This window comes from Quercus suber, unplaced genomic scaffold (assembly GCF_002906115.3).
Source record: "Quercus suber isolate HL8 unplaced genomic scaffold, Cork oak 2.0 scaffold_179, whole genome shotgun sequence".
Classification (NCBI taxonomy): domain Eukaryota; kingdom Viridiplantae; phylum Streptophyta; class Magnoliopsida; order Fagales; family Fagaceae; genus Quercus; species Quercus suber.
The window spans coordinates 359,338-377,987 of record NW_027069638.1 but is presented as its reverse complement, the minus strand read 5'-3'; the positions used below and the strand labels follow the sequence as shown (position 1 = coordinate 377,987).

At 29.9% G+C, this 18,650-nt stretch overlaps 3 protein-coding genes and 1 pseudogene across 3 annotated transcripts; 2 read left to right on the top strand and 2 right to left on the bottom strand.

Moving 5' to 3' along the window:
* The first annotated feature begins 5,369 nt into the window (after window positions 1-5,369).
* On the top strand, window positions 5,370-6,940 carry LOC112022254 (methionine S-methyltransferase-like; annotated as a pseudogene).
* A 4,530-nt stretch (window positions 6,941-11,470) lies between these two features.
* LOC136069586 (E3 ubiquitin-protein ligase RING1-like) lies at window positions 11,471-11,848 on the bottom strand. The gene has a single exon (XM_065778292.1). It carries the CDS (start codon window positions 11,846-11,848, stop codon window positions 11,471-11,473), a length of 378 nt encoding a protein of 125 aa, XP_065634364.1.
* A 3,602-nt stretch (window positions 11,849-15,450) lies between these two features.
* LOC136069585 (uncharacterized) lies at window positions 15,451-15,855 on the bottom strand. Its single transcript, XM_065778291.1, has one exon. It carries the CDS (start codon window positions 15,853-15,855, stop codon window positions 15,451-15,453), a length of 405 nt encoding a protein of 134 aa, XP_065634363.1.
* Window positions 15,856-17,279: 1,424 nt separating this feature from the next.
* On the top strand, window positions 17,280-18,628 carry LOC111989575 (uncharacterized). Its single transcript, XM_024021367.2, has one exon. It carries the CDS (start codon window positions 17,322-17,324, stop codon window positions 18,603-18,605), a length of 1,284 nt encoding a protein of 427 aa, XP_023877135.2. The 5' UTR covers window positions 17,280-17,321; the 3' UTR covers window positions 18,606-18,628.
* The last annotated feature ends 22 nt before the right edge of the window (window positions 18,629-18,650 follow it).

Sequence of the window (18,650 nt, the reverse complement as noted above, 5' to 3'; positions counted from 1 at the left end):
TTTATATTATTAAGTGGATTATAAATATTTAAAATAGTAATTAGTATTTAGCTTACATAATTATAGAATCTTCGACAAATATTTATAAATTAATACATATTACTCTTAAATATAGTCTCTCTAAGATTTGAATGTGATCTAACAGTATTTTAGAACTTAACAATTCAATAACTTACCTCTTTTTTAAGGAAAACAAAATAAATAAAAAGTTGAGTTTGAAATGAGTTTTGGATTCATTAATAAATATATGTGAAAAAAATTTGAGATTAAATTGCTAAAATTTAACATAATTTGGAACGAGATAGAGATTTATTTTTTTTAATAAATTCAAATTTAAAATAGAGTAAATTACAGTTTACCCAACTGTGCTTTGATTGAAATTTATGTTACCCACATGTAGTTTGAAATTTGACTCTTTACCCACCTTAGGTTATATATATATTTTTTGGTATAATACTTTACTTTCAAGAAATAAAGTACTGGGTAAAGTTTTTTTTTTTTTTTTTTTTTTCACGTTTTCTTTTCTTTCGTAAATTTTATTACCAAGCAATCTAGCAAATCTAACATCACAACCAACTCACTGAACCATCAAATCATAGCCTCACCAAACTACTACCTCCAACACCACCACTGTTGTTAGCCACCGCCGAAAACCCAGATCGGGATGCAAAAACAAAGAAACAAGAAAAACCCAGCAAAAAAATCAGCAAAAAAAAAAAAAAAAGAGCAAGTGTTTGGGGATTTCAATTTGGCAATCAAAGTAAAGAAAGAAAGGGATTATGGGTTTAGGGATTTTTTGGGTTCTAAGGTAGAGAAAGGGAGAGAGCTTGTTTTTTTTTTTAAAGTTCTATTTGGGTTCTAATTTTGGCTTATATAGTAAAGAGGAATTTCTAACGGAAAAGACAGAGGTGGGTAACGGGGGTCTAACGGAGGCCACCTCAGGTGGATCAAGTGACAAATTTTAAACTACCGGTAGGCATTGTTAAAACGGGCCAAACCACAGGTGGGTTAACTGCCATTTCCCCTATTTATAATACACTTAATAAAATAAAATTTACAAAAGAAAAAAAAAGTGAAAAAAAAACTTTACCCATTACTTTATCTCTTGAAAATAAAGTACCATACAAAAAGAAAAAAAATATAACTTAAGATGGGTAAAGAGTCAAATTTCAAACCAAATATAGGCAATTTAAATTTCAATTAAAACACAGGTAGATAAATTGTAATTTAATTTATTTTAAATTTGAATTTATTAAAAAATATAAATCTTAATCTCGTTCCAAATTATGTAAAATTTTAGCAATTTAATCTCAAATTTGTTTCACATATATTTATTACTGAATCCAAACTCATTTGAAACTCAACTTTTTATTTATTTTATTTTTCTTAAAAAGAGATAACTTATCGAATTGTTAAGTTCTAAAATACTATTAGATCACATTCAAATCTTAAAGTAACTATATTTAAGAGCAATATGTATTAATCTAAAAATATTTGTAAAAGATTCTATAATTATGTTGGCCAAATATTAATTAATATCTTAAATATTTATAATCCACTGAATAATATAAAATTTACAAAAGAAAAAAAAGTGAAACAAAAAATTACTTAGTACTTTATTTCTTGAAAGTAAAATATTATACAAAAAGAAAAAGATAAAGAAAAGATAAAGATTACCTTAGGTAGGTACGTAAAGTGTAAAATTTCAAACCACAGGTAGGCAAATTAAATTTGACCAAATGACAGGTAGGTAAATTGTAATTTACCAAATTTTAAATTTGAATTTATTAAAAAAATATATATAAATCTCAATCTTATTCCAAACTCATTTTAATCTCGTCCCAAACTCATTTCAAACTCAACTTTTTATTTAATTTATTTTTCTTAAAAAGAGAACTTATCGAATTGTTTAGTTCTAAAATACTATTATATCACATTCAAATCTTACAGTGACTATATTTAAGAGTAATATGTATTAATCTAAAAATATTTGTTGAAGACTCTATAATTATGTAGGCTAAATACTAATTACTATCTTAAAAATATATATAATCCACTTAATAAAATAAAATTTACAAAAGAAAAACTGATTTTTTTTACCTAGTACTTGATTTCATGAAAGTAAAGGACCTTACCCAAAAAAAAAAAAAAAGAAGAAGAAGAAGAAGATAACCTAAGGTGGGTAAAGAGTCAAATTTCAAACCACATGTAAGCAACTCAAATTTCAATCAAACCACAGGTTGGTAAATTGTAATTTATTCTATTTTAAATTTGAATTTGTTAAAAAAATATATAAATCTCAATCTCGATCCAAATTATGTTAAATTTTAGCAATTTAATCTCAAATTTGTTTCACATATATTTATTAATGAATCCAAACTCATTTCAAACTCAACCTTTTATTTATTTTATTTTTCTTAAAAAGAGATTACTTATCGAATTGTTAAGTTCTAAAATACTATTAGATCACATTCAAATCTTAGAGTGACTATATTTAAGAATAATATGTATTAACCTATAAATATTTGATGAAGATTCTATAATTATGTAGGCTAAATATTAATTACTATCTTAATTATTTATAATCCACTTAATAATACAAAATTTATAACAGGAAAAAAAATTGAAAAAAATTACTCAATACTTTATTTCTTAAAAGTAAAGTACCATACAAAAAGTAAAAGGAAAAGAAGAAGATAAAGATAACTTCAAGTGAGTAAAGTATAAAATTTCAAACCACAGGTAGACATGTTAAATTTTGACCAAATGACCGGAGGGTAAATTGTAATTTACCCTATTTTAAATTTGAATTTATTAAAAAATATAAATGTCAATCTCATTTCAAATTATATTAAATTTTAGGAATTTAATCTCAAATTTGTTTCACATATATTTATTAATGAATCCAAACTCATTTCAAACTCAACTTTTTGTTTATTTTATTTTTCTTAAAAGGAGACAACTTATCGAATTGTTAAGTTCTAAAATACTATTAGATTACATTCAAATCTTAGAGTGACTATATTTAAGGGTAATATGTATTAATCTATAAATATTTGTTGAAGTTTCTATAATTATGTAGGCTAAATACTAATTGCTATTTAAAATATTTATAATCTACTTAATAAAATAATATTTACAAAAGAAAAAAAAGTGAATTTTTTTTTTTTACCCAGTACTTGATTTCTTGAAAGTAAAGTACCGAACCAAAAAAAAAAGGATAACCAAAGGTGGGTCAANCACCGCCGAAAACCCAGATCGGGATGCTAAAACAAAGAAACAAGAAAAACCCAGCAAAAAAATCAGCAAAAAAAAAAAAAAAAGAGCAAGTGTTTGGGGATTTCAATTTGGCAATCAAAGTAAAGAAAGAAAGGGATTATGGGTTTAGGGATTTTTTGGGGTTCTAAGGTAGAGAAAGGGAGAGAGCTTGTTTTTTTTTTTTAAAGTTCTATTTGGGTTCTAATTTTGGCTTATATAGTAAAGAGGAATTTCTAACGGAAAAGACAGAGGTGGGTAACGGGGGTCTAACGGAGGCCACCTCAGGTGGATCAAGTGACAAATTTTAAACTACCGGTAGGCATTGTTAAAACGGGCCAAACCACAGGTGGGTTAACTGCCATTTCCCCTATTTATAATACACTTAATAAAATAAAATTTACAAAAGAAAAAAAAAGTGAAAAAAAAACTTTACCCATTACTTTATCTCTTGAAAATAAAGTACCATACAAAAAGAAAAAAAATATAACTTAAGATGGGTAAAGAGTCAAATTTCAAACCAAATATAGGCAATTTAAATTTCAATTAAAACACAGGTAGATAAATTGTAATTTAATTTATTTTAAATTTGAATTTATTAAAAAATATAAATCTTAATCTCGTTCCAAATTATGTAAAATTTTAGCAATTTAATCTCAAATTTGTTTCACATATATTTATTACTGAATCCAAACTCATTTGAAACTCAACTTTTTATTTATTTTATTTTTCTTAAAAAGAGATAACTTATCGAATTGTTAAGTTCTAAAATACTATTAGATCACATTCAAATCTTAAAGTAACTATATTTAAGAGCAATATGTATTAATCTAAAAATATTTGTAAAAGATTCTATAATTATGTTGGCCAAATATTAATTAATATCTTAAATATTTATAATCCACTGAATAATATAAAATTTACAAAAGAAAAAAAAGTGAAACAAAAAATTACTTAGTACTTTATTTCTTGAAAGTAAAATATTATACAAAAAGAAAAAGATAAAGAAAAGATAAAGATTACCTTAGGTAGGTACGTAAAGTGTAAAATTTCAAACCACAGGTAGGCAAATTAAATTTGACCAAATGACAGGTAGGTAAATTGTAATTTACCAAATTTTAAATTTGAATTTATTAAAAAAATATATATAAATCTCAATCTTATTCCAAACTCATTTTAATCTCGTCCCAAACTCATTTCAAACTCAACTTTTTATTTAATTTATTTTTCTTAAAAAGAGAACTTATCGAATTGTTTAGTTCTAAAATACTATTATATCACATTCAAATCTTACAGTGACTATATTTAAGAGTAATATGTATTAATCTAAAAATATTTGTTGAAGACTCTATAATTATGTAGGCTAAATACTAATTACTATCTTAAAAATATATATAATCCACTTAATAAAATAAAATTTACAAAAGAAAAACTGATTTTTTTTACCTAGTACTTGATTTCATGAAAGTAAAGGACCTTACCCAAAAAAAAAAAAAAGAAGAAGAAGAAGAAGAAGATAACCTAAGGTGGGTAAAGAGTCAAATTTCAAACCACATGTAAGCAACTCAAATTTCAATCAAACCACAGGTTGGTAAATTGTAATTTATTCTATTTTAAATTTGAATTTGTTAAAAAATATATAAATCTCAATCTCGATCCAAATTATGTTAAATTTTAGCAATTTAATCTCAAATTTGTTTCACATATATTTATTAATGAATCCAAACTCATTTCAAACTCAACCTTTTATTTATTTTATTTTTCTTAAAAAGAGATTACTTATCGAATTGTTAAGTTCTAAAATACTATTAGATCACATTCAAATCTTAGAGTGACTATATTTAAGAATAATATGTATTAACCTATAAATATTTGATGAAGATTCTATAATTATGTAGGCTAAATATTAATTACTATCTTAATTATTTATAATCCACTTAATAATACAAAATTTATAACAGGAAAAAAAATTGAAAAAAATTACTCAATACTTTATTTCTTAAAAGTAAAGTACCATACAAAAAGTAAAAGGAAAAAGAAGAAGATAAAGATAACTTCAAGTGAGTAAAGTATAAAATTTCAAACCACAGGTAGACATGTTAAATTTTGACCAAATGACCGGAGGGTAAATTGTAATTTACCCTATTTTAAATTTGAATTTATTAAAAAATATAAATGTCAATCTCATTTCAAATTATATTAAATTTTAGGAATTTAATCTCAAATTTGTTTCACATATATTTATTAATGAATCCAAACTCATTTCAAACTCAACTTTTTGTTTATTTTATTTTTCTTAAAAGGAGACAACTTATCGAATTGTTAAGTTCTAAAATACTATTAGATTACATTCAAATCTTAGAGTGACTATATTTAAGGGTAATATGTATTAATCTATAAATATTTGTTGAAGTTTCTATAATTATGTAGGCTAAATACTAATTGCTATTTAAAATATTTATAATCTACTTAATAAAATAATATTTACAAAAAAAAAAAAAGTGAATTTTTTTTTTTTACCCAGTACTTGATTTCTTGAAAGTAAAGTACCGAACCAAAAAAAAAAGGATAACCAAAGGTGGGTAAAGAGTCAAATTTCAAACCACATGCAGGCAACTTAAATTTCAATCAAACCACAGGTGGGTAAATTGTAATTTACTCTATTTTAAATTTGAATTTATTAAAAAAATATAAATCTCAATCTTGTTCCAAATTATGTTAAATTTTAGCAATTTAATCTCAAATTTGTTTCATATATATTTATTAATGAATTCAAACTCAACTTCTTATTTATTTTATTTTTCTTAAAAAGAGATAACTTATCCAATTGTTAAGTTCTAAAATACTATTATATTACATTCAAATCTTACAGTGTCAATATTTAAGAATAATATGTATTAATCTATAAATATTTGTTGAAGATTCTATAATTATATAGACAAAATACTAATTACTATCTTAAATATTTATAATCCACTTAATAATTTTTTTTTTTTTTTTTTTTTTTTTTTTAAGAATTTTCTTTTACTTGTAAATTTGGGTTTTTTTAGGGAACCCAGCAAAAGAGAGAGGGTTAGAGTTTTAGAGGGAGGGTATACATTTCTAAAGTACCTACCAAATGTGAAGATGGATTTAAGCTGACAGAGAAAATACTTTCTAAAGTACTTGATACTGTAAATAAGCCATGGGTATACATTTCTGGACCAACAGTCAACCCAACTGGCTTGCTTTATAACAACAAAGAGATAGGAAATGTTTTATCTACTTGTGCTAAATTCGGGGCAAGAGTTGTAATTGATACTTCATTTTCGGGTTTGGAATTTGACTTTGAATGTTGGGGTGGCTGGGATTTGGATGGAAGCTTGTCAAAGCTTACTTCTTCTGCAAATCCCTCTTTTGGTGTCTCTCTGCTTGGAGGACTGTCTCTTAAGATGTTGACTGGAGCACTCAAATTCGGGATCCTTGTTCTAAACCAAACTCTCTTGGTTGACGCATTTCATAATTTCCCTGGATTAAGCAAACCTCACAATACTGTTAAATATGATATAAAGAAACTGTTGGGTTTGGGAGAGGTAGATCTAAACGATTGGATGGTGTTGCTGAACAGATAAGGAATTTGAGAAGTATATCTAAACGATTAAAAGAGTTAATTATCTTTCATGCTAAAAACTTTCCTTTGTCTTAAAAAAAAAAAAAAAAAAAAAACATTTCTTAGTATTCTTCCTAATGCCAAACAGAGAGCTAAATTCAAACTAGTTGTTTTAGTACTCTTCCTCTTTTTCGTTTTTTTTTTCTTTTTTTCCCTTAACACTTTTTGTCTTAACTTCCTTTCTCATCATGTAAATGCTATAGATACTTGAAAACTGTGGGTGGGATGCTCTTGAATCCTGCCTTGGTGTTTCCATGGTGAAACAAATTTTATCTTGACTTGTTTTTTGATATTTTTCTTTTAAGTTTTATGTGAAGAAGAAGAAGAATGAGAGAAAAGAGGAGAGAGACATAAAATATAATAAAAAAGACACATTTACCCTCATTTTTAACGGTGAAAAGTGATAGGTGGGTAACGGGGGTCTAACGGAGGCTACCTCAAATGGGTTACGTGACAAATTTCAAACTACAGGTGGACATTGTTAAAATAGGCCAAATCACAAGTAGGTTAATTGCAATTTCCCCATATAAATATTTAAGATAGTAATTAGTATTTAGCTTACATAATTATAGAATCTTCAACAAATATTTATAGATCAATACATATTACTCTTAAATATAGTCACTATAAGATTTGAATGTGATCTAATAGTATTTTAGAACTTAACAATTCGATAAGTTATCTCTTTTTATGAAAAATAAAATAAACAAAAAGTTGAGTTTGAAATGAGTTTGGAGTAATTAATAAATATATGTGAAACAAATTTGAGATTAAATTGCTAAAATTTAATATAATTTGGAACGAGATTGAGATTTATATTTTTTTAATAAATTCAGATTTAAAATAGGGTAAATTACAATTTACCTACCTGTCGTTTAGTCGAAATTTAATTTGCCTACCTGTGGTTTGAAATTTTACACTTTACCCATCTGAGGTTATTTTTATCTTTTTATCTTTTCATTTTTCTTTTTGTATGATACTTTACTTTTAAGAAATAAAGTACTGGGTAATTTTTTTTTCACTCTTTTTTTTTCTTTTGCAAATTTTTTGTTATTAAGTGGATTATAAATATTTAAGATTGTAATTAGTATTTAGTCTACAAAATTATAGAATCTCTAAAAAATATTTATAGATACATGTTACTCTTAAATATAGTCACTCTAAGATTTGAATGTGATCTAATAGTATTTTAGAACTTAACAATTCGATAAGTTATCTCTTTTTAAGAAAAATAAAATAAATAAAAAGTTGAGTTTGGAATCATTAAAAGATATATGTGAAACAAATTTGAGATTAAATTGTTAAAATTTGACATAATTTGGAACGAGATTGAGATTTATATTTTTTTTAATAAATTCAAATTTTAAATTGAGTAAATTACAATAAACTCACATGTGGTTTGATTGAAATTTAAGTTACTTACATGTGGTTTGAAATTTGACTCTTTACCCATTTTAGGTTATCATTTTTTTTTTTTGGTACTTTACTTTCAAGAAATCAAGTACTAGTTAAAAAAAAAAAAAAAAAATTTATCATTTTTTTTTTTTGGTACTTTACTTTCAAGAAATCAAGTACTAGTTAAAAAAAAAAAAAAAAAACTTTTTTTTTCTTATGTATATTTTATTTTATTAAGCGGATTATAAATATTTAAGATACTAATTAGTCTTTACCCTACTTAATTATAAAATCTTCAACAAATATTTATAGATTAATACATATTATTCTTAAATATAGTCACTGTAAGATTTGAATGATATATAATGGTATTTTAGAGGTGGCATATATTTTGAGGAGACTTTAAGATTGTCAAATTAATTTGTACTTTTGAGTGGCTCTCAGTGATAGTATTGCATCTGTTACAAATAACCATCGACACGCTTGAAAATAAATCTTGATGGACTAGTTTCTGATCCGAAGATGACTCTCTGATCTAAAGTGCAAAGCTGTCTAGCAATGTAGCACTAATCAATGTGACAACTCTGTTCCTGTGTCATAGTGTATGCTAAAAATAAGGATGTTAAAACAACATAGTATTGTTTAGGCATGATAATATTGATACATTTCATGATAAGTGCTAGGTATGAAACCCAATGAGCTCTGGCTCGCACTTTCTTCCTGCACAACATTGGGTTGGAGGGTTAGGTCATCGCAGGTTCAAGGCCCATTTGATGCACCTGAAACTTATCAATTTAAAATAAGTGTTAGGCATATACTTTAATCATCTGACATATCTTCCCACATTTATGGAATTTTTTTTGATCCTGTGTAGAAAGTATTCTTAGCCATATAATCTCTTTTGTAGGATGATATTTGGATCCTGTGTATCAGGTTTTTATGGCCAAATTTTCTGCAATTAACCATTTGCCTCTCCTCCACATTAATGTCTGTTCAAAAGTTTTAGCTATTTGTGCATTCGAAGTGCCTTCATATTAACTATCTAATTTCATTCTTCCATATAAGCTCTAAGTCTCTGTAGTTAAGCAGATGAGAGACAAAGGATTAGATATGTAACTTGATTTTTGTTGGCCCAAATCTCTATTTTTATATAATTTCATGTTTGAAGTTTATGGCTTCAGAACAAATGGGTTGCATACTTGATGTTCCTACTCCAGCTAATGGACTAAGAATCAGTTTACAGATGTCTTTCTTCCCCTTACCAAACAATCCCCTTTCTGAGATTTTAGATTCAAATCGGGTAAAGTGACATGTGGCTAGAAGAGAAAGAGATAGCATGGATTTGTAATCAATTCCCGCTACTTGACCAAACATAACATTCTTGTTACAATTCTTTTTTTTGAGATTTAATTCTTATTTTAAATCTTAAGTGTTCTTTAAGAATGACAGATTTGATATACGAAATGGAAAAGAATTAGTTAAAAGCTTCTCATTATGATGTGGAGATATGGATTTTTTTTTCTGTTCCTGAATTTTAATACAAATGTTGAATATTCTCAGATTATATAAGGTGAGATTTAAGCCATCAAATTTGTATGCATTAAAGAAAAACTACATTGTCTCAAGGAGATTGAATGTTTTGGATCTGTCCTTTTTTTGGATAAATTCTGAGATTGATGATTGAAACTTTTTCTTATGATGACAGGCTTAGATCATTTATGGAATTGTGTATCTTAATCTCTGGGAGTTCTTCAAAACATCATCACTCCATGGACCAAGTAAGTGTACCATCTTTTATTGCTAAGTGACGGCTGGATTGTTTTAGTGTTACAATGTACTGTGTTTTAGTGCTGAATATTCTCTCGTGTTTGTCAGTGTGTTAAGTACACTTTTTCATTCTTTTTCCATCATCTTTTACCTTGACTTTACATTTTGGTTTGGTGATAGATTCTTTTTTATTTATTGGATAAGTAGTTTGATGATAGATTCATAGACATTAGACATTGCAGAAATGGATTTTATTTTAAGAGCGGCATGGTTGAACGACATGCTTAATTCCTAATATGCTATGTCATGGCATCTATGCTCATGGAATCTATGGCTCCTGGCACAACTATGTGTTAGGAGTAAGGGATATTTAGAGGAAATTAGAAGTTTTTTACCTGATGTTACATGTGTGCTATATATTGGCTGATGTAATTTGCCAACAGAATTTTCTTTTAGGAAATCCGTAATCCCTCTCTTCTTTTCTGATTCTTTTATCTTTTGAGGAGAGGGTGTGAGATCTGATTTTATTTATGGTGCCCTTCTAGAACTAGAATTGACATCCTTGCCATATTATGTATAAGAGTGACCCATACAATAAGAATTTACAGGCCTGAAAAAGTGCATGAGACATGTTTTAGGACATGAGGTATTTATTTTACAAATAGATATAACGTGCTGTCCCTTTAGGAAAAGAGTTGGTATGGACCTTGAGGAATGTGGTATTTTTTATTAAGGATGGTCTTCTTTTATCCAAGCATACAATCTGAGTATATAATCTGGTCTGTACACCTATTAATGAAATTTCATCTGCTGGGATTCAGGTTTTATATGCATGCAAATTTTAGGAGGATCGATTGAGTGTCGATGATGCTTATTTAAGGCATCCTTATTTCCAACCTCCTCCCAGAGGATGATTTTTTGGGAGTTCAGGGGTTCTTCTGGTGCTTAATTTTCCCAACAAGGTACCATACTTGACTTATGCTAATTAGACATACAAGGGACGTACTAGATTACTACCACTAATAACACTTATGGTCATTGTTCATGCAACTAGAAATTTTGACATTTGCTTTCAAAATTGTGAGGATTTTACCTGCACGGCTGCACAAGTTACTTTCTTTTTAAAATAAATTCGTTAGTTCTTGGCAGCGTTTTAGAAGTATTTAGTGCTAATCATACATGCAAAGTGAAACCACTGAAGGAGATATTTCTACAAGCTATGAATAGATTAAAATAAAGAGTTTGTAATAGTTAAATCATCTTCAAAACATAATTTCGGAAACACACACAGCTTCAATTCAATGTGCTTTGAAAGAATCACACACTTAATCAGAACAAACTAGAAATTAACACTAAGACCAATTTGAGATAAAATTAACATCAACAAACAAAGAATCTATCAAACTAAGCTATCTTATGGCGACATAATGGACAAAAATCACTCATCCGTAGCCATGGAAGAATGCAGTGTCGATGAAAGATATGTGAGCATGGCAGCTTAGCATGCCACCCCACACAAAACTGTTCCAAACACACCGCACACTCACCACCCAAAAGCAACGATGACCCTTCTTCAATATTCACCACTTTCAAGCCTACAATTAATCTTTTATCATCAGAATCATCATCAACAGCAGCCTCGGGAGATTCGTTGTAGTAAATACCACCTTCATCATCATCACCATAGTCAATAAAAAGAACAGCACCATCATAATCATCACAAGCTTCCTCCTCCTCTTCTTCTTCTCTTTCTTCTATTACTTCTTTTTCTACAACGATCATGACTGAAAAGAAAGACCTAATCCTCATTGAAAATATGAAGTGAGGACAGAAATTCTAATACTAATAAACTTTTTGATTTAAGGCTTTTGATCTCTCAATAAAAGAAAACGGCTGCTATTTATATTATAGAAAACCTAATCCGATTTTGTAAAGGAAAACCCGTATATACTATGATTGGGATGTGTGATGTGTCGGTTATTTCAAGATAAAATTTACAACGAATCCTTGTGCAATATTCTGTACCCAAAATTTACAACTAATCTCTGTGCAATATTAGTATATTACATACCCAAAACCTAATTATCTTGGAATTTTTTTTTATGAAAAGGTAATGACATAAGAGTCACATAAACCGATAAACACAAGGGTCCTCTATAAATACCACCACAAAAGAGACCTATTATCATGTCAAGTTTTACAAGTTTTTCACTCCTTTATTATTCATTGAGCTTTTAAATTCCACAACTTTTTTCAGTTGAGTTATACTTTCAATTTCTTTCTTTCTATTTATTTTATGGTTTTCATTAACGTATTGAGTTTTTAATTTTCTTGTACATATGTAATTGGTTCTTTCTCTATGGTTCACTGTTTTTATTGTATGTTTGCTAATATTTGATTTGTGTTGTAATATCAGTTGTGATCGCTATGGAGAACGTGAATGTGAAGGCACCATCTGTTACGTTTGAAGCGAGAAAAAGAAAGACTCGAGAAGCTGTAAAACAAGCACAAAATAATGAAAGAGATCAGTATTTGAAGGACTTGGTGAATGAAAAATCTTATTTGGAGAAGGAAATCGAGAGAGTTCGTGAACTGTGCTCTGTAGCTGATGAAAAGCAAAGGGAATTCGACTTGGAGAAGACATATTTGAGTGCTGAAAAGGCCAAACTTGGCATATACCACAACCTTTTGTTACGCTTTTCTATGAGGCGTGGCATATGATATTTTGACCAACTACTTCAGAGTATTGTCCATCATGGTTGATATAGAATTGTAGATCATCAATTTATATATATAAGTTTTTATAGATCCTCCTTGAAAACTTGAGATGATATTTAGTTTAATTTTCAGTGTTTATTCTCTCTCTCTTGGCCAGAATTCATATTACGAGCTTTAGTCATTTTTCTTTAAAGAGTTGATTGTCAAGCATGTCAATAAATGTATTGTTGGAAAATTGCCTCAAATTGTGACTTCGAAAGACAAATAGATTTCCTAGTTGAAGAAGGAAAAATTAATTTGAGTTTCTTTATTATGGAAGGAAAGACTATTTCTTGGTGCGGAAGGAAACTCTATTCCTTGTTAAAGAGGTAATGTATTCTTAGTTCAAAAAGAAATAAGAAAAAAGTCTTATAAATAGATAATACTGTAAAGAATTTGATGGTTTTGGCCCAAGAATCCTCCATATAGGAAGATGGAAAATAGAGTGTGAAACCAAGAGAGAAAAAAAGGATTTCGCTTGGGAGAAACAACAAGAAAGCCGCACAAAGAGAAGAGAAAGAGCAGCCAAAAGAGAGCTTCTTAGAGAAAAAGAAGACAGCCAAGCCAAGAGAGACAGCTGTGCGTGGAGAAGAAAATAAAATAAAATAAAAAGCAAAATGTTGCCGCCTTTGAGAAATATAATTAGTGTGTGTGAGAGCAAAGAAAACAAGAGAAATTTTTTCTTTAGCCGTGAGACATACACAAGATTTATTGTAATTGATTTGATAATAATGAAATTATTCAGAGTTTGTCTCATGATTTTTCTCTTCAAAGAGAAAGGGTTTTTCACATAAATTTTGTGTTCATGTGTGTGATTATTATTTTGAATTGCTAATATTGTTGATAATATTATTTGAAACCCAACATGTGACCTAATGTTAATACGAAGAGCCAATCAACATGGAAGGGCGGACTTAAATATATAAATAAATAAAAAGAGTGGTGGAATGATCTATGTAGCGGGAAGATTGGTAGAAGTGTGTTGTTGGAAATCTTTATACTAAAAATAGGTTCTGAATAATTTTTGTATTTCTATGCATCAAAGTTGTTGTACAGATATATACTGTGTGGGTGAATAAGAAGTTTGTTTAAGGAACATTAATTATCAACTTCTCTCTTCACGGGTTTGATATCTATAGTTTTTAATAAATATGGGTTTAAACCTATTTTTTCCCATTCTTCCATAAATAAATTGAATGGACTAAAATGCTATGCTGAGAGAGAGAGAGAGAGAGAGAGAGAGAGAGAGGTTGACAATTGGTTTTTGTTTAATAAACTTCTTACTCACCCACAATGAAAGCTTAATCCACAACTTCACAAGTTAATGTGTCAATAAACAAAAGTATAAAGAGTGATATAAAGTGATTATACTTGTTATAACCTAGTGGGTGAAAGGGTTTACAAGTAAGGAAGGGTTCCAATTTTGTTACATAGCTGATAGCACATTAATACACATTTGAAAAAGATAAAAATACAAAGTGAAAGAATACTTGAAATACTATAGCCATAAGGCTTGGCAACAATTGTTTTGTGACAATGATCAGTTCATTCTCTATTTCTCATAAAGAAGTTTTACTTGTCTCTCTAAGAAATAACTGTTGAACAAGTTGAAGATGCTTATAAAGAATTTACAAGGGAGAACATTGCAATAGTGCTTCTTATTAGCCATGATGTAAGTTGATTACTGTCATTTAGTTTCTCATTATCTTGTGCCACTATGTATGTGACAGAGCTGTTTGATTATTTACTTGTTGGATAGGGTATATAACAAGTGTTCTGTGCACACTTTTACTGTACACCATTTTTCTGTTTATCTCTTATCCATATTCAATTTTCTTAAAAAAAAAAATTGAAAAAAAATGTTTTTTAGATCTTAAACATAAACTTGTTTTTTTTGCTGTTTTCAAAATATAAATTTTGTTTAGAATGGTCTAACACAAAAACGGTGTTTAGAAATTCCCAACTTTGAATTGACCCCTAGCAATGCTAATTTCCTCATGCACCACCAAAGACAAATGACAAGCAAAAAACCCCAGTGGCCAACAGCATGCGTTCACGGTATGCATATCATATATGCTAAACTTTATGTTAATCTGATTTTATTTAAATTGAATCCAATTTCATGTAAATAAATTAGATAGGGAAGTTATGATAATGTAAAAAAAAATTAGCATGTTATATACAATCTTATGTAAGATTTGACTCAATGGCAAAAAATCTTGCTTTAAAAAGATTGAAAGGCAAGAAGTACGTAGGAAAGGAAAGCGAGAATAGTCTTTTAATTACAACATGAAATATTTGCAAGTAGGCACAAGATCGAGCCTTAAAGAACATGAAATATTTGTCATGTGCTATGTCCACAAGGAAGCCTTACCCTTGTGGTATTTAGTGCTAATCAAACATGCAAAGTGAAACCACTGAAGGAGATATTTCTACAAGCTATGAATAGATTAAAAAAAAAAAGTTTGTAATGGTTAAATTAACTTCAAAACATAATTTCCTAGACACACACAGCTTCAGTTGAGTGTGCTTTGAGAGAATCACTCACTTAATCAGAACAAACTAAAAATTAAAACTAAGACAAATTTGAGATAAAATTAAATTCAACAAACAAAGAATCTATCAAACTAAGCCATCTTATGGCGACAGAATGGACATAAATCATTCATCCGTAGCCATGGAAGAATGCAATTTTGATGAAAAATATGTGAGCATGGCAGCTTAGCATGCCACCCCACACGAAAGTCTTCCAAACACACTACACACTCACCACCCAAAAGCAACGATGACCCTTCTTCAATATTCATCACTTTCAAGCCTACAATTAATCTTACATCACTAGAATCATCATCAACAACATCCTCGGGAGATTCGTTGTAATAAACACCACCTTCATCATCATCACCATAGTCAATAAAAAGAACAGCACCGTCATAATCATCATAAACATCTCCCTCTTCTTCTTCTTCTTCTTCCACAATGATCATTGGCAGAGGACTACTTGGAGGAGCCGAGTTTAAAATTGCTTTCATTGACCAAAAACAAAGATGTATTCTTCATTGAAAATATGAAGAGAAGACATAAATTCTATACAAATAAGCTTTTTGATTCGAGGCTTTTGAGCTCTCAATAAAAGAAAAACAATTGCTATTTATATTATAGAGAACTTAATCCGATTTTGTAAAGGAAAACCCATATATACTATGATTGAGATGTGTGATGTGTGTTGTGTCTGTTATTTCAAGATAGAACTTACAACTAATCCCTGTGCAATCTTTAGTACTCAAAATTTACAACTAATCCTTGTGCAATATTTCATGCCCAAAATCTAATCAACTTGGAAGCTTTTTTATGATAATGTAATGACATAAGAGTGGGTGGGTTTGAGGGAATTTGGAGGGACATCTTACATTACCCCCTCCAAACCCTTCACTTTTAAAGGAGTGAAAATGTGAAATATTAGCGAAATTATTAAGCATATAAATTACATGCCTCTAAGATTAAATATGAATTTGAACATATGCTCATATTGTTAATGAAATGACGTCATTCATTAAACCAACTTAAATTTTTTCTTGAAAAACTTCATTCAACCAATTTTTTATAAATTCATTCAACCAACTTATTAAGGTCATAAGTTGTGAATTGTCTTATTTTTTCAAAAGATTAAAAAAATTGTGAATTGTTTCGACCTAAAATACATAGGAATTAAGAGTAACAATACTTTCATGTGAAACAATTATTTCTTTAAAGGATATACACTAATTATTAACACTAATTTTATTATATAGTCACTAATTAACACTACTAATACCAAAAAAAAAAAAAAAAAAAAGTTAAAGACTAAATTTAGCGATAAGGACAAATGCATCAATGAATTTTTAACTAGTTTCCTTTTTTTTCTTTTTCTTTTTTTCTTTTGAAAGGGAATTTTTAATTAGTCTCAAAGTGTAGGATGGTGGATGAGGAATCCCCCAGAACAAGATTGAAAACCATACACATAATAAAAAAGATGTACAAATTACAACTTACTCCCCTGTAGTTTGGTCGAAATTTAAGTTGCCTACCTGTGATTTAAAATTTAACACTTTACATAGTTAGATTTTCTTAACCCAACTCTGTTAAAAACAAGACTTAATATGTAATTTTGGACCACTTTTATGTTTCTCTTCTCCAAAAATACAAAAAAAATACACAAATATAAGATCAAATAAAATAAAAAAGAATCCAGCAAAACACTTACATCTTGAAATTTCAAATCATAAGTAAGGTAACTTAAATTTCAGTCAAGCCTCATATGGGTAAAGTATCAAACTTTAAATCACATGTAGGCAACTTAAATTTCAACCAAATCATATGGGGATAAGTTGTAATTTGCTCAAAAAAGATTGAAAACAATAACATAACATGTATCCAATTCAAACTACTACAACTGAGAGAATTCGTTCTTAATTCAAACAACAACAACTTCTTTTTTGACAAGAAATCGTATCCATCTATGATACGTATGGTTTGTTTGACAAGAAACCAAAAAACAAAGCATATGGCTTGTTTGACAAGAAACCAAAAAACAAAGCCCATAGACAATTCCCTTATCCACCTTATTAATACACAGTACTACCACACACACCACTCAAACACACAAATCCTCCAAAAAATGGCTCTGATTAAATCCAATCAAACCCCAATCAAGATCATGATCCTCACAATCCTGACCGTCCTTTTAATGGGCCCAATTTCTCAAACCCACGCCAGAAAGCCCCACGTCATCACCTTCCGATCCCCGAACCTGTACCCCGAAGGCCTAACCTACGACCCATCGGCCCAACACTTCCTCGTAGGTTCTGTCCGCGACCGCAAAATCGAGTCTGTCTCCGACGCCGGAGTCGTCGAAACTCTAATCTCCGACCTCGACCTCCCCGAAAACGCCACCGTTTTGGGCCTGGCCGTCGACGCCGTCAACAACCGCCTCCTCGCCGCCATCACCGCCGTCGATCCGCTCCCTCACTTCACCGCCTTGGCCTCTTACGACCTCCAAAAACGACGCCGCATCTTCCTCTCCGTCCTCGAAGACGATGACGTCACCACCGCGACGACACGTCAGACAGCAAACGACGTCGCGGTGGATTTCGAAGGAAACGCCTACGTAACAAACTCGGCCTCGAACTTCATCTGGAAAGTCAACAAGGAAGGACAGCCGACGATCTTGTCGAAATCCAAGGCCTTCACTGCCCAACACGTGGACCAAAACGCACCGTTTAGTTTCTGCGGGCTAAACGGGATCGCTTACGTCAGCAAGGGGTACTTGTTGGTGGTGCAATCCAATACGGGCAAGATGTACAAGGTCGACCCTGATGACGGGACTGCCAAGCTGGTTTTGCTGAACAGAGATTTGAGTTTTGCTGATGGGATAGCGGTACGAAGAGACGGCGTCGTTTTGGTGGTGTCCCACAAGAAGCTGTGGCTTTTGAAGAGCCAGGATAGTTGGGCGGAAGGTGTGGTGTTCGACGAGGTTGAGCTCGACGAGGAAGGGTTTGCGACCTCGGTGGCGGTGGGTGCGGAAGACAGGGCTTACGTGTTGTACGGGCATGTGTTGGAGGGACATATCAATGGGATTTCGGGGAGAGAGGGGTTTAGGATTGAGGAAGTGAGGTCTGAGAAAGAGGGTGAGGATGAGAAGGTTTGGGTTTATGTTTTGGTTGGTTTGGGTTTGGCTTATTTCTTGTTTTGGAGGTTTCAGATGAAACAGCTTGTTAGGAACATGGATAAGAAGACCAATTGATTTTTTGCTTTTTGTTTGTTCAATTTTGTTGCACCAATTGAGTTT